The sequence below is a fragment of the Scyliorhinus torazame genome, chromosome 4 (genome assembly GCF_047496885.1).
Source record: "Scyliorhinus torazame isolate Kashiwa2021f chromosome 4, sScyTor2.1, whole genome shotgun sequence".
Taxonomy (NCBI): Eukaryota; Metazoa; Chordata; class Chondrichthyes; order Carcharhiniformes; family Scyliorhinidae; genus Scyliorhinus; species Scyliorhinus torazame.
In genome coordinates, this window is record NC_092710.1 from 237105957 (window position 1) to 237128043 (window position 22087).

At 42.8% G+C, this 22087-nt stretch overlaps 1 protein-coding gene across 2 annotated transcripts in view; it reads right to left on the reverse strand.

Annotated features, from left to right (window-relative positions):
- map3k7 (mitogen-activated protein kinase kinase kinase 7) overlaps positions 1-22087 on the reverse strand; it is a 226774-nt gene that overhangs the window by 105150 nt on the left and 99537 nt on the right. For both annotated transcript variants that reach the window (XM_072499501.1, XM_072499500.1), the window contains exons 5-9: positions 16197-16335; positions 6366-6490; positions 5115-5243; positions 3192-3322; positions 2593-2674 (exon numbers count right to left, since the gene is read on the reverse strand). In XM_072499501.1, the coding sequence (XP_072355602.1) occupies positions 2593-2674; positions 3192-3322; positions 5115-5243; positions 6366-6490; positions 16197-16335 (606 nt within the window). The remainder of the gene's footprint in view (positions 1-2592; positions 2675-3191; positions 3323-5114; positions 5244-6365; positions 6491-16196; positions 16336-22087) is intronic.

Below are 22087 nucleotides of genomic sequence, written 5' to 3' on the forward strand. Positions count from 1 at the left end.
ATTGTCAAACTGTATCAGTTAATTGGGAATGCATCTTATTTAAAAATATGTCAATCCAGTTTTCTATTTCACGTAGTGGGTAAATACACGAGACCAGAGAGAACAAGGCATACTCAGTTAGATATTTTCTCTAGTTGGTAGGTGACAATTAACCTCTGTTGGGGAATGGTGTAGATTGAGTGACGTGGGCATGAAGAAGAATCAGGGTTCATATTGTTGATTGGTATCAAGTGACCCTTACTGATATGTTCAAGTGTGGAGGTCAAAAAGCATAATGTTGGGTTTAGTAGATGATTTGCACACTGAAAAACAGCTCATCACCATTTTCTCAAGGATAATTAATGATGGGAAATAAACAATGGCAGAGCCAACAGCACCCACATCCCATGAACGAATAAATAAAACGCACTGTGTTGCTTATGCATGAAGTCTGACCATTTGGGTGAGGTGTGGAAGGCTGCCAGTGCCGATAGGAACTAGGATATTAGTCAGTCTATTCAGATAAGGAAATGTTTTTTTAAATTTGCTTCAAAATTTCAGGAGTTGTTCCAAGATTGCTTTGAGCACTCAATTAAACAGGCTCAAGCTCCTTCTCATCATGAAAATTCAACAGTAAAAGATATTTGACACCAAACACCTTGAAACATATTTAAGCATTTGCAGTGAGCTAAATTCTGGAATTTGTGATCACATTTAAATTCTTTCATCTTTATGCTATGTTGGAAAGGGTAACAACATCTTTTCCATTTTAAACTGATTAAAATATATTTAATAAACTATCCATGCCACAACAAAAAAATCTTGAACAGAAAAATAATTTTCTACCCTCAAACTTGATGTCACTGGGGCTGTTTAGCACAGGGCTAAATCGCTGGCTTTGAAAGCAGGCCAAGGCAGGCCAGCAGCACGGTTCAATTCCCGTACCAGCCTCCCCAAACAGGCGCGTACAAGCCTCCCCGAACAGGCGCTGGAATGTGGCGACTAGGGGCTTTTCACAGTAACTTCATTTGAAGCCTACTTGTGACAATAAGCGATTTTCATTTCATTTCATCCAAAACTATCCTCATTAATAGTCTGAGTGTCAACAAGGAAAAAAGCTAGTGAACTTCAAAATCAACGAAGAGGGGTTCAATAATTTACATGCAGGTAGATGGAATGAAGCCTCAGCAATCAGATGCTGCACCATCCTCCATTAAATTACAAAATGGATTTGACTGCTGATATCCAGCAATGCCTGAATAACCACCTCCTGTGTAGCATCAGTCGATTTTATGAATAAAGCGCAACTAAAATATTACCAATACACCTGTACTCCGGGTACTAAATCCACTCAAAGATCAAATAGTACGGTCTGTTTAGCAGATTGCGCAGAAAGTCTATGGGTGGGATTTTCCAGTCACGCCAGTGAAATTCCTGCCCAACTGACTTCTGGTTGCTCTCCGAATTCTCCAGTCTCACCCATACGAATTTCTGCCACAGACAGGACCAGAAAATTCTGGCCAATATCTTGCACCTTGATCAGATAGGAATGTAGGAGTTGTAAATACCCTTGCAGTTCCATTTTAATTCAGAAACTCTTCAAACAATGAATTTACAAGCATCATTTGTTATCGCTTATAGAATATTTTTAAAATAAAGAATACGGTTGTTGGGAATCACTGAATCGTTCAGCCAGTAGTTCAACATTCTTTGCTGACCATTCTTTGTAGAACTTGGAATAGAATATGGTTTTCACTCAGGCAGCCCTTGACCTATTTACTATATAACCACCAGAATGATATTCATGTAACATCTCTTTGGTAAACTACCTTTCGTAAAATGAATTTGGTGGAGGTATACTTAAACAGTTACAATCTTTGTGCAATATTCTCACATGTTTTCTTTAGCTTGTGCTACTGCTCTAAAATTAGAACCTTAAGAGGGGTCAGCTACAGACCTCGGAGTTCCACTTTTAAAAGGGAAGGAATCTAACCCCGTTGGCTTAAGCATTTAAAAGGAGACTCAACTGCATCAGTTCGTGAAACCCACGAAAATACCACCGGTCTTCAAATATCAGGTCCTTTAATTAGGGCAAAAGCAAATTACTGCGGAGGCTGGAATCTGAAACAAAAACAGAAAATTCTGGACAATCTCAGCAGGTCAAACAGCATCTGTGTCATCCAGACATTAGCTCCGTTCTTTCTCCACAGATGCTGACAGCCATGCGGAGATTGTCCAGCATTTTCTGTTTTCCTTTACATTAGAGGATGGTTGATAGTAGTGTATTTCCATCACAGATAGTACTCCTTCAATGTAGAATTGTTGCTGTTGCATCTGCTTTGCCACTAAACATGTAAATATTCCATCACAATATTGGACATCTGGCGATGATTGTTGTTCTTCCCCAGAAATTGGTTTAAAAAAAGTTTTTGTTATCATTCTTCCTGGTTGGTAAATAACCTCCCATTGGGATATTGATTAACTTTTTTATATTCTAAGGAGTGAATAAAAGTTTCTACATAGTGCCATCAAGCAGCCTGGAAAACAGTTGAAAAAAACAACAACTTATTTTTCTTTTCCCTTTCAAATTATCAATCTACTGTTGCTTCATACCTGTGCTTGTGGCAGAGTTACTCTGGCTCACATCCGAGTAGTGGCATGGGTATTGAAGAGGTTCCTCAGCTCCTGGAAAATACTGAACATAAAATAATTAAGACAGGCTCTTATTTCAAGTGAAAAAAAAAGTGACATGTTCGCAAGTCTCCCACAATCAACATATTATATTTAGTCAGAACAGTCTTTATGTACTAAGATTCAGGTTTACAAGGGCAATATTCTCAGAGTGATCACAGATGCCTTTATCCTGACTGCATCAGTATCAAGGTTCTAAACAAAGCAAAATAAATTCAAGCTTTTGCCTGGAGACTGCAGAATGCCATTGCTCAACCATCAATTGACATACCTTTTTCAAATAGAAGACTGACTCACTTAAAGTTGGTGGCATTCTTAAAATCTGTCAGAAGGCTATGGGTTCACACTTCACTCTTAAGCAAGCACATAAATTAGGGAAATACTAGAATTTCTATTCCAATGATTCGATATGAATCATTTCACATTTATTTATAGTACAACTGCAGTTAAGTGAAAAAGCGGGTATATCGGGTATACTTAAACATAGTTGTCAGCACTAAACATTAAACCTAAAAACTTACCTTCATCAAATGAGTCATTATCCTTACTATCTCTTCCATTGAGGGGCGCTGTGCAGGATCTTTTGACCAACAGCGAGTCATTAGACTCTCAATAGGTTTCGGCAAATTTTGTATTAGAGGCGGTCTAGTACCTAAAACAACATGAATGGAACAAATCTGAAAGATCCTAATTAATTTAAGACACATTTCATTATTTGGTCAATTTTACAAAACCAAAGTTATAGCCCAGCATCAATGTATTACTGCCATTGAACAAGATTGCACAAATTTATTCCACATTCTATCTTCTCAGTTGAGAAGTTCAACATTTTTCCACGGGGAGTTGGGTGCAGGAAGAAAGGAACAAATAGAGGAGTTGAAGAATTCCCTAGATTCAGTTGTTTATGCTCCATACAAAGATCTTTGGACCTTATTCACCTCACCCAATTAATGCATCTTTCTATTACTTTCTCGCTCATGTACTTATCTCGATTCCCCTGCAATGCATCTATGATAATGATTTTAACCACACCATGTGGTAGAAAGGTCTACATTCTCCCCGCTCCGCTAAGACTGGTGTGGCAAACAATGAAGCTGAAACTGGCATCATTAAATACAGTTGGAACTTGGTCTTTTAAAAACCACAGTAGCATTATTTAAAATTCAATCCTGATCAAAAAACTGATCTTTAAGCAATCTCTCCCCCCCCCCCCGTCACAAAATAATTACACGTCGTTGGAGATCTAGTATTACAGTCTTGCCACCTTCCTTAGCTATGCGAGGTTTGACATTAGATCATTCCTACTTTTTAAAAAAATATTGATTGGGAAACAAGTTCAGACTCCTCAGGATCCTACTGGCAGCAAGTAAAGTTGTTTTCTACCCCACTTTGACCCCTTTGTTTTCATCACATTTCATTTTAACTGTCTTGTACCATTTCTTTCTTTCTCGTCTTTCTTTATATATATTTAACACTCCCCCTATCTTATCCCCCTTTCCTCAACTTTTCTCCCCTTTGCTTCCCCTTCCTCATCCCCCACATCTACATCTGTCACAGTTTACCCTCTGATGTTAGCTTCTCTGCTGTTTGGCCTTTCACACCTTTTGTTGTCTCTGGGGACTGCCATTAGCACTCTTTCCCTTGGTTTCTGTGGCTACTAGCACCTGTTCCCTTGGTTTCTGCGGATGTGACTCATCTTTCATTCTATTACTCCACAGTATAAACATTTCCCACTTTATGTCTTTTAGCTTTGACAAAGGATCATCTGGACTTGAAACGTTCGCTCTTTTCTCTCCCTACAGATACTGCTGGACCTGCTGAGATTTTCCAGCATTTTCTCTTTGGAAGTCTTGGCTCAGTGGTACCATTATTCAGCTCAGAGTCATACAGTTAGGGTATAGAGCCCCACTCCAGAGACCTGAGCACATAAATCTATAGATACTCCATTGCAGTTCGAAGGGAGTGCCACTCTACCAGTGGATCTTTCAATTATAACATAAAACTGAGGCTTCATCTGCACTTTCAGGTGAATGTAAAATATTCGTCAACAGTATTTGAACAGAAGTAGAAGAGCTCCCCTCCTGGCTAATCTCTCCCTCTCAACCAACATAACCTGGGCATTTACCTCGTTGTTGCTGTGGGACCTTGCTGTGCACAAGTTGTCTGATTAGTTCCTGACATTGCAATGGTGACAACAATTCACAAGTACTTCACTAGCTGTGAAGGGCTTTGGCCATGCTGAGGTCACAAAAAACACTATGCAAACTCAAAGTTTATGCATTAAATAATTCAAAACATTAAATTCATCTTAATGAAGTTTCACTCAACTCTAATTTCCCAACTGTACAGATGCAAGAATATCAATTATCAGAACAGATGAATTCAAAGTTACCATATTAATGCCAAAAACAAGGCAACAGAACATTTTTGAAATATGGACTTACCATTATGGACAGCCCACATGATGCGAAATGCAGGGCCGCCGATTTCATCAAAAGGTTTCCGTCGAGTTATTACTTCCCAAAGGATAATACCCCAGCTGAAGACATCACACTTTTCACTGTAATTACTACCTGCGACAGAAATTCAACAGGTCACCTACATCATATATAAGACTGGATCAAATAAAAATAACATCATTTTAAGTTTAAAGGATCTATTAACAGTACCCATCAAGGTTTGCAAAAACACTTCAGCACGATGAATATATTTAAAATATGTCCATCAATTCTGCACATTTGACCCAGTTTTAGGTTTCAAGTTCAGTTTAAGTAGATTTTCCAAAAGTATATTTTACTGGTGAATCAAGTTGGGGGGGGGGGGGGGGGGGGGGGGGGGGGGGGGGGGCGGAGGAAGAGGAGGTGTTACTCTTGGCAAATCAAAAAATGACTATTGGTACTACAAAGCCAAGTGGAAAGAAGGCGTGGGATTGCTGATTGGGCCTTTGTGCATACTCACCAAAATTAGGGTTTATAATCAGTCTAGCATCAGTGTACTGGTACTACAGTCATATTGTAATTCTGGGGTCAAGGGCTGAACTGATTCCAGAGAGAAACAGAGTACAACCTCCCAGTAAACCCGTCTCAGTATTCAAAGCCAGCCATAATGTTATCCAGCGGAGTCTTTTTAGAACCCACTTTTAATAACAATCCTATGCATTAATTACTGTTGCCAAAATCTCTGACCAAACCTTTTTCAAAAGATGTTTTCTCATCAGATCAAGTAAATGGAATGAAACAAGATGACCAAATGTCATATTATTCTGTCCCTATTCAGGGTAGTCTGCATCAATATTGAGAATTTATTTTTAACTCTGGCCAGAGCTAGTTTTAGGAGTATCCAATATTAGAGCCAACTATTAAATCTGTCTGTTTCTATTAAAACATTTTTCCTTCTACTCTTTAAGGAGGTACAAGTCGCTGTTTTTTGTGCCTGACCCTATGCAGCAAAGTATCTATGCGTGCATGCTTCCTAGCAACAGTCACTGGATCCGGTCAGTGGTGAAAAACCCAATTCTCACCCACCATGCCGGAGGGCAATTTCAGTGCTGTTGTTGGAATCAGTTAACTCAGCACAGACCAAGCAGGAAGGCTTGTGTATTTGATTCATCTGGTTTATTAGAGTGATGATGGCTCTCTCCACCAAGAGAAAACTTTAAAGTAATGTCTGAACAAATCTCAATGTCAATCCTTCACCTTCAAAAACTTCTGGAGCCATCCAAGCAGCACTTCCCTTGTTGTTGGTCATGTGAGTTTGAATGTCACACGCTGTACCAAAGTCACAGATCTTCAAAACTGTTCCACCAGCAACCAGTAGCAAGCTGTCATGATAAAACACAGGACTGGAAATATCAGCAATCTATATTCAGGGGGTCAGAACATGCTTTTCAGTTTTCAGCACAATAAAATAAACACAAAATAGCTGCGAAAAGGCCAACGCATTATCACCATTCAAAAGCCTCAAAGTTCTTCACATACAATAAGTTCCATTGAAGCCCGGTCACTATTATTTTTTAATATAACTTTAGAGCACCCCCAATTCATTTTTCTTTTCCAATTAAGGGGCAATTTAGTGTGGCCAATCCACCTACCCTGCACATCTTTGGGTTGTGGGGATGAAACCTATGCAGATACGGGGAGAATGTGTAAACTCCACACGGACAATGACCTGGGACTGGGATCGAACCCGGGTCCTCGGTGCATGAGGTAACAGTGCTAATCACTTCACCACAATGCCGTCCACCCAGTCATTATGAGGGCAAATATGGCAGCCAATTATACACAGCAAAATCCCTTAAACAAACTACTGATGAATGATCAGCTCATCTGTTTTTGGCAGGGCTTTTGGCCAGCACATGGGACTGTTCTTCTTCAGCACTGCAATGGAATCATTAATATGCATTTAAAGCATCAGACAGGAAGATATTTAAGTTCCATCAGGAGGATACCACCTCCAACATTACTGCACACCATTACTGCGCTAGAGTGTTAAACTAGATTATGTACTTCAAATCCTATAAAGGAGGAGTTGAACTCAATTTTTTGTTTCAGAGGCATGAGTGCCACCAGATGAGTTTCTCCCCAAATGTGTTCTATTAAATTAAAAACACATTCCAAAGATTCCAATCGGTAATCTCAGGTGGGAAAATGCACACTTCAGTCTGTTCCATTATAGAATTCATAGAGTTTACAGTGCAGGAGGCGGCCATTCGGCCCATCGGTCTGCACCGGCCCTTGGAAAGATCACCTACTCAAGCCCATTATCTACCCGATCCCTGTAGCCCAGTAACCCGACCCAACCTTTGTTTGGACACAAAGGGCTATTTAGCATGGCCAATCCACCTAACCTGCACATCGCTGGACTGTGAGGGGAAACCGGAGCACCCGGAGGAAACCCACGCAGACACGGGGAGAACGTGCAAACTCTGCACAGACAGTGAACCAAGCCGGGAATCGAACCTGGGGCCCTGGAGCTGTGAAGCAACTGTGCTAACCACTATGCTACCGTGCTGCCCCTTATGAAGAGGTATTGTTTTTACAACTTAAACAGTGCACATCTCTGCTCCTACCTTTCTCATCATCGGAGAAACTCTAATCCATCCTTAACATCGTAGGTTTGCCTAATGCTCTCCTAGAATAACTCACGCCCTACAAATGACAACCCGTGCAGAATGATGAAGTAATGACTTCACCTATACGAAGTGAACATTTCCTTCATTCCTCTCCTTACCCCATGCCCCAGAAAGCTGATTTAAAGACCTAAAAAGCCATCTCTCCAACAAATCCTGCCTTAATTTCTACCTTAACTCTACTGGTTTTTTTCCCACTCACTCAGCATCCGGTAGAGTGCACTGAGTTGTATGCGTTTCTGTGACGAGTGCTACAAAAGTATCAACTGTCCTACTTGGTACATCATACATATATCACTGAATGTCCACTCAGTAAACAACAATGACATCTTACAATTACAGAGCACCATCAATGAACAAAATGTTCCAATGAGCATCAGAGAAGTGTATTCAGCAATAAATAGACATCAAGCTAGTTAGGTTGGGTAACTGGAAGGTTGGTCAAAATGTTCAATTTTAAAGGGCTCAGAGGGGCATGGCATAGGGAGCATAGCATGGCATTCGAGCGCATGAGGCCCAGACAGCTGAAGACATGGCTGACAATGGCTAGAAGTGGGAATAAACAAAAGGTACAAGTCAGAGACACAGCTTGGGCAGAAGGGAGAGCTGTGGAAGGTTACAGATATACGCCAGAGTGAGACTATGTCGAGATTAAAAGACATGGAACAGAATTTTAAATTGGAGATATTTAAAGACTAAGAACCAATGCGGCTCAGCAAGAACAGAGGTGATTGGTAATTGGAATGGTGCATATTAGGAATTAGCAGCAAAGTGTTGGATGAGGTTAAGTTTTTCAATGCGGAGAGTCAGCAAGGAGAGCATTGGAATGGTTGAGACTGGAGGTTGAGGGTTTCAGCAGCTGATAGATTGAGACAGGAGGCGGAGACAGCTGATCTGGAAGACATTGAAATAGGCAGTAATTGCGATGAGGGAAGGTCAGATTGGAGTTAGAAGCTCTGACTAGGTTTGAAAATAAAATCATGGTTGTGACAAATGGTTAAACTTGAGATAATGGTTCGGAGGGATTTAGAATTATTGCAAGGGTACAGAGTTTGTACAGGGGCTTTGCTTTAGATGGTAGCTTCAATATTCCCAAGTTTAACTGGAGAAAATTGTGGCGCATTAACAACTGGATGTCAGGCAACTAGTTTAATAATGGAGATAATGGATAGGTTGATACAGGTGGCAGAGGTAGAACATAATGGGATCATCATACATGTGCAACATGGGGAACGGGGAGATGTTAGGCAACAATTGGCAACAGTTTTGTCTATAATGGAGACCATGGAATCAGAGAGGACATTATGGGGGCATCAGGGGCTGTGCAGCTTTGTGTATGGGGGAGCAAATACCATGGGATGATGTTTAGTCAAGGGGGTGAGGGTTTTTTTTTTTTTGATGGCTCAATGCATGAAGTTTGCGCTTCTGGGCAATTTCTTTACAACCCCTTACGTGGAAACATCCAATGGTGATTATCCAGCACCTCTTTGTTGTGCCCCGTCCAATATGACACTGGGGAGCTGGAAGGTTGCAACTCGGTAACATTTGAGCTGTCCACACAGTGCCTCAATCCCACACTGATTGGATGGAGAGGTCTTCCTGTTGTCACCCTGCTGTTTTGGTCTGCAGAGTGCTGTTTTAGTACGAGGGTGTGTGGGGGAGTTGCGCCTTTATTTTTCTATCTTTTTACAGATTCCAGCAGATAGCTCTGACTGTGGACAAAGCTGATTGGTGGATAACTGGAAGGTTATACTACTTATTCTAATTATAATACATAGTTTTAAAAGTTATGGTATGGCAGGTCAGCTCAACCAAGTGGCATGCATGTGGGAAGTCGTCGCCAAACCATTTGCCCTGGACACACATATCTGCAGTCGGTGTCACCAGCTGTAGAAGCTTGAGTTCCGGATTTCAGAACTTAAGTGGTAACTGAAGTCACTGTTGTGTATCTATGTGTTAAGAGCTATATGGAAAACATGGTTAGGGAGGTGGTCACACCGCAGGTTAGGAGCCGTACAGGCAAAGAGGGAATGAATGACTGCAATGCAGTCTAAAAGAATCAGGCAGGTAACAAAGGAGTCCTGAGTCTACCTTGCTTTTTAATCGGGTTTCCATTTCACATACTGGTGAGGGCGATTGTTTCTCAGGAGAGTGCAGCCAGAAACAACTCTGTGGGACATGACTTAGTTGCACAAGGAGGGGAAGAAGAGGAGTGGTAGAACAATAATGATCGGGGATTCAATAATCAGGGAATCAGACAGGTTTTACTGCAGCAATAAATGTGACGCCTCATTGGTGTGTCTACAGGACGTAATTCTGGGAAAGGGTGAATAGCCAGAAGTTGTAGTTCACATTGGTACAAACAACATAGGGATGAGGTTCTGAAAGCAGATTTTAGAGTCAAGAAGGAAATTAAAAAAGAGACGCTCAAGATTAGTAATCGCAGGATTACTCCCCAGGTGAGGTGCTAGTGAGTGTAGGAATAGAGAGATGAATTGGTGGACTGTGGCTGGGGAATTAGTGTAGGAGAGAAGGCATCAGATTCTTGAGGCATTGGAATCAGTTCTGGGGCAGGTGGAACCCGTACAAGATAGCAGGTTACACCTGAATGGGATCAGGGAGTTTTGCTAATGCTGTTGGGAAGGGTTTTAAATAACCAGGCAGGGGATAGGAAACTGAGGGTTAGCTCAAATTGGAAGGTTGTGAAGCGAGTAATGGCAAGTAGAAAAGTAGCAAGCAAAATTAGAAGGCAGGCAAAACAAAGGTGAGCATCAAATAAGCTTTGAGTGTGGAATAATGTTAAAGACAAAGTTAAGCGCACTCTACCTGAATGCAGGCAGCATTTGCAACAAGACAATTTAATGGCACAAATAGAGGTAAATGAGTTAGATCTAATTGCAATTAAGGAAACATGGCTGCAGGTGACCAAGATTGGGAACACAATATTCAAGGGTTTTCAAAATTTAGGAAGGACAAGCAAAAAAGGTAAAGGAGGTGATGTTGCGTTGAGACTCAGGAATGCGACCAGTACAATAGCAAGGGAGGATTGCAGGTCACAAGAACAAAATATGGAATCTGTTTGGGTGGAGCTAAGAAACAGTAAGGGACAGCAAACATTGGTAGTTGTTGTTTATAACCACTAAACAGTGGTGGTAGTGTGGGCCATAGTATTGATAAGGAGATAAGAGAGCATGTGTCATGGGTAATATAGTGATCATGGGTGACTTCAAATGCATTTAAATTGGGCAAACCTATTGATCATTAATGCTGTGCGGGATTACTTTTTGTGTTAGGGATGGTTTCTGGAACACTATGTTGTGGAACTGACTAGAAAACAGACTACTTTAGATCCAGTGTTGTGTAACAAAAAGGTTTAATTAATAATCTTGTAAAAGAACCTATAGGGTTAAGCAACTTAATATGATAGCATTTCACATCATGTTTGAAAGTGAGACATAAGCTGGGCAGCGAAATGATTACTTTGTGACTGTCTTCACTGAGGAAGATGCAAGAAATCTCCCCAGAATTCGGATCCAAGGGACTAGGGAAATTAACATTAGAAAGAAGGTTGTACTGGAGAAATCAATGGGACTGACATTCTACATCCCAGAGTGCTAAAAGAGGTATGGGGACAGTGGATGCATTGATGATCATCGTCAAAATTCTATGGATTCTGGAACAGTTCCTACAGATTAGGGTAGAAAATGTCACCTCACTATTTAAAAAGGGAGAGAGAAAAGAGGAAACTACAGACCTGTCAGCTTTACATCAGTAGTAGGGAGCATTCTAGAATCTATTGTAAAGGATGTGATAATTGGGCAGTTAAATAACAATGATTTGATTTGGCATAATCAACATGAATTAATGAATGGGAAATCATGTTTGATGAACCTGTTGGGAGTTTTTCGAGAGAATGTTACAAAAGAATTGATAAAGGGGAGTCTGCTGATGTAATATACTGTACTGGTATAGTAAAATAAAAGGAAATTACTGAGGATGCTGGAATTGGAAACAAGCAGAAAATGCTGGAAAATTACAGCATCTGTGGCGAGAGAAGAGTTAAAATTGAGTCTCGATGACTCTCCGACAGAAACAGAGCTAGAGAACAGGAAATAGGATAAGATTTTCACTGTGGTTGGGGGGGGGGGGGGGAGGGGGGCAGCAGTAAGGGCTGGATAGAGGGCCAGCAAAAAATGTAGACTAAAGAGAAATTGATAAAGATATCATGGACAAAAAGACAAAGGGAATGTAAATGGTGGTGATAAAGGCCAAAGGTGCTGGTACTGGCACATTAAGAGATAAGAATGTGTTAATGGCAGAACGAAGGTAAGTAGTGTGTCAAGGCACAACCAGGAACAGGGAACAGATGCCAAGTGGGGTGGGATGGGCGCTAGGAGACAGTGGTAAAGGAAAAACAAGATGGAAAGCATGTTAAAAGTCATGTTAAAGACACAAAGCCATCCGAGATGCCAAGAGAATATCAAACCAAGCTAGAGTAACAGACAGACTCTCGGCGGTTGTGGCAAGGACTAAACAACATAATGAGCTACAAAGCAAAGTCGAACAGTATCTCTGGCAGCAGCGCACCCCTCCCCGATGAACTCAATGCATTCTATGCTCGGTTCGAGCAGGTAACCAACAATCTGCTGGCGAGTGCCCCAGCAGCCCATAATTCACCCATACCCACTATCACAGCTTCCTGAAAGTGAACCCTCGCAAGGCGACGGGCCCGGACGGGATCCCTGGTCGTGCACTCAGAGCCTGTGCGGACCAGCTGGCTGAGGTATTCGCGGACATCTTTAACCTGTCCCTACTCCACTCCGAGGTCCCCACCTGCTTCAAGAAGACCACCATCATACCGAAGTAGCAAAGAAGAACCAGGCAACGTGCCTCAATGACTACCGTCCAGTGGCCCTGACTTCAGTCGTAATGAAGTGGTTCGAGAGGTTGATCATGAAGCGCATCACCTCCATACTCCCAGAACGCCTTGATCCACTGTAATTCACATACCGCTGCAACCGGTCCACATCAGACGCCATTTCCCTGGCTCTACACTCATCCCTAGAGCATCTCGAAAACAAGGATTCCTACATCAGACTCCTATTTATTGACTACAGCTCCGCCTTCAACATCATAATCCCAGCCAAGCTCATATCCCCACTCTGCAACTGGATCCTCGATTTTCTGACCAACAGACCACAATCAGTAAGAATGAACAACAACACCTCCTCCGCAATAGTCCTCAACACCGGGGCCCCGCAAGGCTGCGTACTTAACCCCGTACTCTACTCCCTGTACACACACGACTGCGTGGCAAAACTTGGTCCCACCTCCATCTACAAGTTTGCTGACGATACAACCATAGTGGGCCGGATCTCGAATAACGACGAGTCAGAATACAGGCAGGAGATAGAGAACCCAGTGGAGTGGTGTAGCGACAACAATCTCTCCCTCAATGCCAGCTAAACTAAAGAGCTGGTCATTGACTTCAGGAAGCAAAGTACTGTACACACCACTGTCAGCATCAACGGGGCCGAGGTGGAGATGGTTAGCAGTTTCAAATTCCTAGGGGTGCACATCTCCCAAAATCTGTCCTGGTCCACCCACGTCGACTCTACCACCAAGAAAGCACAACAGCGCCTATACCTCCTCAGGAAACTAAGGAAATTCGGCATCTCCACATTAACCCGTACCAACCTTTACAGCCAAATTCAAAGATGCCAGACAATGCTTGGAATGCGACCATTAGCAGGTGATTAAATCTTTACAGATCCAGAGATGGGGTAACCCCAGGTTAAAGAGGTGTGAATTGTGTCAAGCCAGGACAGTTGGTAGGATTTCGCAGGCCAGATTGTGGGGGATGAATGTAATGCGGCATGAATCCCAGGTCCCGGTCCGAACGGACATCGCGCGACAATCACCAGGCAGGAATGTTCCCTTCCAGTCGGGGAACACTTCAGCAGTCAAGGGCATTCAGCCTCTGATCTCCGGGTAAGCGTTCTCCAAGGCGGCCTTCAGGACGCGCGACAACGCAGAATCGCCGAGCAGAAACTTATAGCCAAGTTCCGCACACATGAGTGCGGCCTCAACCGGGACCTGGGATTCATGTCGCATTACATTCATCCCCCACCATCTGGCCTGCAAAATCCTACCAACTGTCCTGGCTTGACACAATTCGCACCTCTTTAACCTGGGGTTACCCCATCTCTGGATCTGTAAAAATTTAATCACCTGCTAATGGTCGCATTCCAAGCATTGTCTGGCATCTTTGAATTTGTCTATATACATGTTTCTGAAACATACCTCTTCATTCACCTGAGGAAGGAGCAGCGCTCCGAAAGCTAGTGACATCGAAACAAACCTGTTGGACTTTAACCTGGTGTTGTGAGACTTCGTACTGTGCTCACCCCAGTCCAACGCCGGCAACTCCACATCACAACTTTTACAGATGCACCATAGAAAGCATCCTATCGGGCTGAATCACAGCCTGGTATGGCAACTGCTCGACCCAGGACCGCAAGAAACTTCAGAGAGTCGTGAACACCGCCCAGTCCATCACACAAACCTACCTCCCATCCATTGACTCCATCTACACCTCCCGCTGCCTGGGGAAAGCGGACAGCAAAATCAAAGATCCCTCCCACCCGGCTTACTTACTCTTCCAACTTCTTCCATTGGGCAGGAGATACAGAAGTCTGAGTCGCACGAACAGACTCAAAAACAGCTTCTTCCCCACTGTCACCAGACTACTAAATGACACTCTTATGAACCGACCTCATTAACACTACACCCTGTATGCTCCATCCGATGCCAGTGCTTATGTAGTTACATTGTATATGTTGTGTTGCCCTATTATGTATTTTCTTTTCTTCCCTTTTCTTCCCATATATTTAATGATCTGTTGAGCTGCTCGCAGAAAAATACTTTTCACTGTACCTCGGTACACGTGACAATAAACAAATCCAAACATCCAAATCCAAAAAACAGATGAAAAATGAATCAATGGGAAAAATGAAAATAAATTTGCATTGGGCTTCACTGGAACATTGCTGCAGGCCAAGGAATGACACATGGACATGAGAGCAGGGTGTGTGTTAAAATGGTAAGCGCCAAAAAGCTCTGGGTCCTGCTTGCAGATGGACCAAAGGTGTTTGCAAAGAGGTCACCCCAGTTTGCGTTTAGTCTCTCCAATGTAACGTATACCGTATTTGGAGTAGCAACAGCAATAGACCAGATTGAAGGAGGTGCACCTGAATTGCTTCACCTGAAAAGTGTGTTTAGGCCCTTGGATGGTGAGCAAGGATGAGGTAAAGGGGTAGGTGTTGTACCTTCTGAAATTGCATGGGAAGGGGATGAGGTGTTTTTAAAAAATCATTTACGGGATGTGGGTGTCGCTGGTTGGCCAGCTTTTATTGCCCATCCCTAGTTGCCGTTCAGAAGGGGGTGATGGAGAAGTGGACCAGGATATCCCAGAGGGAATGTTCCCCGCGGAATGCTGACAGGGGTTGAGGGGAATATGTATTTTGTGGTAATATATTGGAATGGATTAAGGATTGCATAAATACAGAAAATAGTAAGAATAAGCAGGTCATTCTTGCATTGGCAGACTGACTAGTGGATTCCGTAGGGATCAGTACATGGGCCCCAGATGTTCATAATATATATATCAACGATTTTAATGTGGATCTAAATGAAATATTGCCAAGTTCGCAGATGACACAAAACTAGTTGGGAATGTGTGTTTTGAGGAAGATGCAAAGTGGCTTCAAGAAGATTTGGATAGACTTAGTGAATGGACAAGAACATGGCAGATGGGATATAATGTGGAAAAATGTGAGGTTATCCACTTTGGTAGGAGGTACGGATGTGCAGAGTATTTCTTAAATGGGGAAAGATTCTAAGGTGTAGATGTACAAAGGGACCTGGGTGTCCTCATCAACAAATCACTGGTGGAGCAGGTTCGACAAGCTGAATGGGATAAAAAATAACATAAGAACTATGAGCATGAAAAGGCAATTCAATCCCTCGCTTCAGTTCCTCACAGCAACTTGGCCAGCATGAAATTTGAGAGGGTCTAGACTGTTGCATAGGCTAGGCCTGGTGTTGACTTTGGTCACTGGAGTGCAGTGATTTTGTGAAGCACCTTCTCCTATTAAGGTTGATTATGGCCACATCTTGGACAATCCTTTCCTTGTACCAGAGAATGTAAACATTTCCAATTTGAGGTTTTAGCATCAATATTAAGCACTCCATTAAGGCATATGATCAGCTAACTACTGAGTAAAGCTCTCTATAATGTTCCTCTGCCCCAATCGCAATATGTTATTTTTCATCTAATGCAAATCCTAATGTAATTTGTAATAATTGCCATACTTGTGTCCATTAACAAAGAACTTACTTTGGTGGTTTGAGGTCCCTGTGGATTAAAGCCTTGGGTTTCATGCCATGTAGGTACGCCACTCCTTGCGCGCATTGTAAACACCAATTCATTGCGTGGGCCGCAGTGTAAACTGGTAGGGGCTCGGCTCCATGTAGCACTGTTAATCAACAAGAGCTCTTCATGAGATATAGAAAGGCATTCTATTTAAATATTTTCCAACTTTAATACAGCATCAGAAATTCAGCAAAGTGGCCTAAATCACCAAGAATGTGCAACTACCAATTGAAGTTGATAGCTTTAACAGCAAGTGATCACCTCAAGAATTTCAGAAAAGATCAAAACTGTTTAGAATGCCAAAGCCACTACTATAAATTGAATGGCACTAGTTTGATATTTATAACATATAATGTACATTAGAAATTAATTCGAACAAATAGTACAATCTTGTTCAAGAGATAGTTGAGTGTTTCTGGAGAAAGAGGCTGTTATTGAATATGGTGAAAAAGTAGGATCACTAAGAAAAATGGAAGTTAGTTCACAAAACCAGCTTTTCCTAATTCTTAAATGGTTCTGTAATATTTTCAGTCACCTCCTGAAAAGCCAAAATCAAAGGGCACCAGTTGCAGCAAACATATCTGCTAATTTGAAATATAATATACAATTCTTTTTAAAGCCTATTTATCACAATAGATTTTCTCCTGCTGTTCAGCTAATCAAGTTCTTCCAAGTTCCTTTTTTCAAAAATCCATTTAGGTAATTAAAAATATTGCAGATAAATTAAGGCACGCCTAAAACCCATAGACAATGACAAATGTGCAGTTCTCTCCATGTTGGCTACAACTTTATATAGCGATTTGCTGAGTTATACTTTTGCTAACTTGGTTTCTACTCGTCGCTTGATGTAGAACGTTCATGAATGGAAGTGTAAAAATGTGGCTATGTTGACAGGGGGCTATTAGAATGCCCCGAAGCCAAAAGCAGCTTCAAAATATACAAATGTCTTACAAATTATTGTAACATAACAGATCAAGTTCCTTAAAGTTGGTAGAATCTCCAGGAAGGTATGACAATGATTGCTGCATCAAGTCTGTACCACACATTTGAATATAAACCCTGAAAAAAAATTGTTTGACCTGGGGCGATTAGAACAGAACTGCAGTTTCTCACCGGCTTTACCCTTTCAAAAGCTTTATCTCATGTGAAACAATCCACATGAAACACTAGGACTTTTGCAAGTTCAAAACTGGATGAAGGACACTTCAGCCTGGAGTTTCTGCCCTGGCCAACAACCCCACAGGTTAGGCTTGAAAATGCACCCAGTGATGCTTGTATTCTGCCCATCACGTTATCCCCAAATACCTGCCCAATTTCATTGGAATACGACCCAACATAAAATGGGTGGAAACGGACAGATATCAATGTAAACAATAAAATGTCAAAAGCCACACCATTGTTTCTTCTTTGTGTATTAAAATTTAAGTTTCAACACAGTTAACTGTCATACTTGCATGTCAAAAACAACCTGTTTAAGAAACAGCAATCACAGAAGCTTTGAAATGTTATACTTACTTATGGCATAAAAAAATAATTTGAACTCTGTGGTGGCCATGGAGTGAGTGGTCATGCACAGGGTGGCTCGGGCTCAAAGGAGTTTTGGCCTTTTTACGTCCGTGTGTTGGGTGGAAAGTGGAACGGAATGTGTAAGAGAAGTTCTCCCCTAGATTCGCATGTCTACTAGCTATCAGACACGGCTAAGGAATTGGAGGACATGTGGTGCAGCATCTATTGTGAAAATGGCAGAAGGCGAAGGGTTGCCGGCTGTGGGAAAGCGTCAGATGGAGCAATTAATGAGCTTCATCAAGGAGGAATTTCAACAGTAAAGAAAGGAGATGCACAGTGACTGGTTGAAGGTGATTGAGGGAACAGTGGCACCGCTTCGCAGGTCTTTGGATCAGGTAGAAAAGTGTCTCGAAGCACAAGGGCCGACGATCTGGAAAGTGGAAATCATAGAATTTACAGTGCAGAAGGAGGCCATTCAGCCCATCGAGTCTGCACCGGGTCTTGGAAAGAGCACCGTACCCAAGTCCACACCTCCACCCTATCCCCATAACCCAGTAACCACACCCAACACTAAGGACAATTTTGGACACTAAGGGCAATTTATCATGGCCAATCTACCTAACCTGCACATCTTTGGACTTTGGGAGGAAACCGGAGCACCCGGAGAAAACCCACGTACACACGGGGAGGATGTGCAGACTCCGCACAGACAGTGACCCAAGCCGGAATCGAATCATGGACCCTGGAGCTGTGAGGCAATTGTGCTATCCACAATGCTACCGTGCTGGTGGTGGTGTCCGACTAGAGTAATCGTATGGTGTCCTTGGAGACGGAGGTTGGGATCCTGGGGGGATCTATGCAAGTCGCCACGGTTGAAGGTTGAGATGCAGGAGAACAGGTCCAGACGCGAGAACTTGTGGATTGTGGGTTTACCAGAAAACGAGCGCCAGAAAGTATGTTTCGAGGATGTTGGCCAGGTTGGTGAAGGAGAAGGTGTTGGACAAGCCTCAGAGGTGGACCAGGTCCATAGGTCCTTGAGGCAGAAGCCGAGAGCAGGGGTGCCGCCGCGGACAGTGATTGTGCGGATGCACAAGTTTTTGGACAAGGAGAAGATCCTGATGTGGGCCAAGGCGAAGCAAGTCAGAGAGTGAAAGGGTAATCGAGTCCGGATTTGCCAGGACATTGGCACGGACCTGGCGAAGAGGCATTTCAAGCTTCAACAACGCCAAGGTGGTGTTGTATAGACGTCAGATTCGGTTTGGGGTGCTGTACCCAGCCAAGCTCTGCGTGACCCATGACGGCAGGGAGTATTATCTTGAGAAGCCGAAGTAGCCCAATGACTTTATAAGAGACGATAAGTTTTGGGAGAACTGAGGGAAGGTACACGATGGAGGAGTGCGACGTGGCCAGTTTGGAGGATGAGTGTGGTCATGAGTGGGGCGGGGAGGGGCATTTTGGATGGGCCTGGTTTAGAGTGGGATTGGGTGAGGCAGAACTGAAGGGGGAATGATAGTGGATGATAATGGGGGGGAGGGGGAGGGGGAGGGGGGGAGGCTCACGTATTCTGGAGAAGCTGGAGAGCTTTATGGAGGCGGTGTTTGAGACATTATTCAGGATAGTGGGGGCTGAAGTAAGGTCGGAACCTGTGGTGTCAGTCTTTGGGGTTTAGGAGGAGCCAGATCTGCTGGAGGAGAAGGGGCTGATGTCGTGGCCTTTGCCACTCTGATCGCCCGAAGGATCCTGTTGAATTGGAGGTCAGACACGTCACCGAGGATGGTGGCCTGGCTGGGGGACTTGTATGGCTTTCTCCAGCTGGAGAAGATCTGAAGTTCGAGTTGAGGGGGTCAGAAGAGGGCTTTGAGGTTCTGTGGAGTCCGTTTATGACTTTGAGGAGCTGTTTGTCGCTGTGGGTGTGGGGGGGGGGGGGGGGGGGGGCTTCACAACCTGACAAAAGAGCAACTGGAAAATACTGACACTCGAGTTAGGGGTGTGGCCATCCATGTGGACCGAGACTAGACTTGTGCATGTTGTAGTTACGTGCAAAATTCCACAAGTTTTTAAACCTAGATTACAAGTGTACGTCGGTGGAAATGCAGAGGAAACCCCAGGCCCCAACAGCTATTTGCAACATACTTTATTTTATGCACATTGCATACACATTAAATATTTTCGCCCACGTCTTCAACCACAGTATTATAATTCACCTTTAGCTAAATTTGAGGTTTTGTTGGAATGGACCTTCATCGTGGAAATGCAAGACTTGTAAAATGAGGCACGGTGACTGATTTTGAAACTGCAGTTTTGGTCAGCATAATTTCAGAGAATAATCATTCAAGTTAAATTTTATGGCAATCTCATGATTTTTGGCTGAACCGGTCTTGGATGATGTTTTTGATAATGAAACTTGAAAGTTGTTGTAACTTTATTTTCATACATATATGTTGTGGCTAACATTTCTCTTTTTGTGCTGTTTGCCATTTTTGCAAAGACCTTTGCATTGCACACACGATTTTTCTGCAGTCTTTTCCCATGCTGCTGCATTGTAATGTACAGTTGACAAGGCAGTCACAATGGGAATCCCATTGCTCTCCTATTCTACTGTATGGCTCAGATGAGGACAGTATCCGAGAGGACATCATATGCAGCTACAAAAGTATCTCAGCAGGCAGACATGGATCTCTTAGTATTCTGAAGCAGAGAAAGAACCAAGTCTAGAGAAGTAGGGCAATGGGATTAGTTCTGGATTGCACTAACAAAGAGCTAGAAGAGACACAATAGGTTTAATGGTCTCCTTCTATGTTACAAATTTCTATGTTTCTATTTATTGTCAATGATAATGTGTATACTCTTCATGTGCACATTCATCATGCCATTACCTACTGGCATTGACCAAGCTATGCCATGAACATCAGTTCAACATGCAGACCACTCCCAATTCAAAATCTAGGACAGCACTTTCCATCAGTTGTGAAGGTCACCATTGTGATAAAATTCTACACCACAGAATCCTTCCAGATTATCTGCCAAATCGGCCAACCAGATGTTCATGGACATACAGTAATGTCAATGCATTTATATAATTTTCCACATGCAAAGAAAGCAGCAGCTGGAGGGGACATTCTCCCAAGTAAAGAAAATTCCCACGGGTTCCAAGGCATTATAAATGGTTTTCACAGGGCGGGTCCTCATCACTGCTTGTGCGAGTGTATTAGACTATAGCATGTATGCTATTCATGAAGACAGTACTGGTTCATAACATGTCTTTGGACATTTGTATTTCAGTACAAGCTTTTAGTGCCCCATGTCTTTTGCACACAATGAGTGCGGAGGGAAAATTATCTCCATGCTTTTGCAACCCACATCCCAGAGGGTGAAACAACTCATCATATAAACCTGTGCTCTATCGCTTTACACTTAATAGGCTTTACTCTTCTGCAAAATAGAATAAACTCCCTTCCTATCACATAGGAACAGGAGTAGGCCATTCAGCCCCTTGAGCCTGTCCCACCATTTAATGAAATCATGGCTGATCTGTGGCCTAACCCCATATACCTGCCTTTGGCCCATATCCCTTTATACCTTTGCTGAACAAAAATCTATCTGTCTCAGATTTAAAATTAACTGTTCTAGCTTCAACTTCTGTTTGTGGGAGAGAGCTCCAAACCTCTGCCACACTTTGAGTGAATAAGTGCTTCCTAAAATTTCTCCTGAACGGCCTAGTCCTAATTTTTAGACTATGCCCCCTAATTTTAGAATCCCTAACCAGTGGAAATAGTTTATCTTTATCTACCCTGTTAATATTTTGAATACTTCGATCAGATCACCCTTACATCTAAGACCAAAATATGCTTCCTAAGGTGTGGTTCTGTCGTCCAGAGCTGCTCACATACTGCAAGTGGGGTCGAACTAGGGTTCTGTATATCTGTGTCTTTATACTCCAATCCTCTAGATATAAAGGCTAGCCTTTTTGATTATTTTCTACACTTGTTCGTGGCATTTTAAGGGTCTATGCTCTTGAACCCCCAAGTCTCATTGGCTATCCACTGTACCCAACCTCTGAATTTAGAAAGTACTCTGCTCTATCCTTTTTTGGTCCAAAATAGATAACTTCACACTTGCTCACATCAAATCCCATCTGTCACAATTTTGCCCATTGTCAATATCTCCTTGCAATTTTATGCTATCATCGAGGCTGTCTAAATGTCATCTAACTTTGTATCAACAGCAAATTTGGACAGGTTCGGTTCCCCGCTGGGTCACTGTCTGTGCGGAGTCCGCACATCCTCCCCGTGTCTGCGTGGGTTTCCTCCGGGTGCTCCGGTTTCCTCCCATAGTCCAAAGACCTGCAG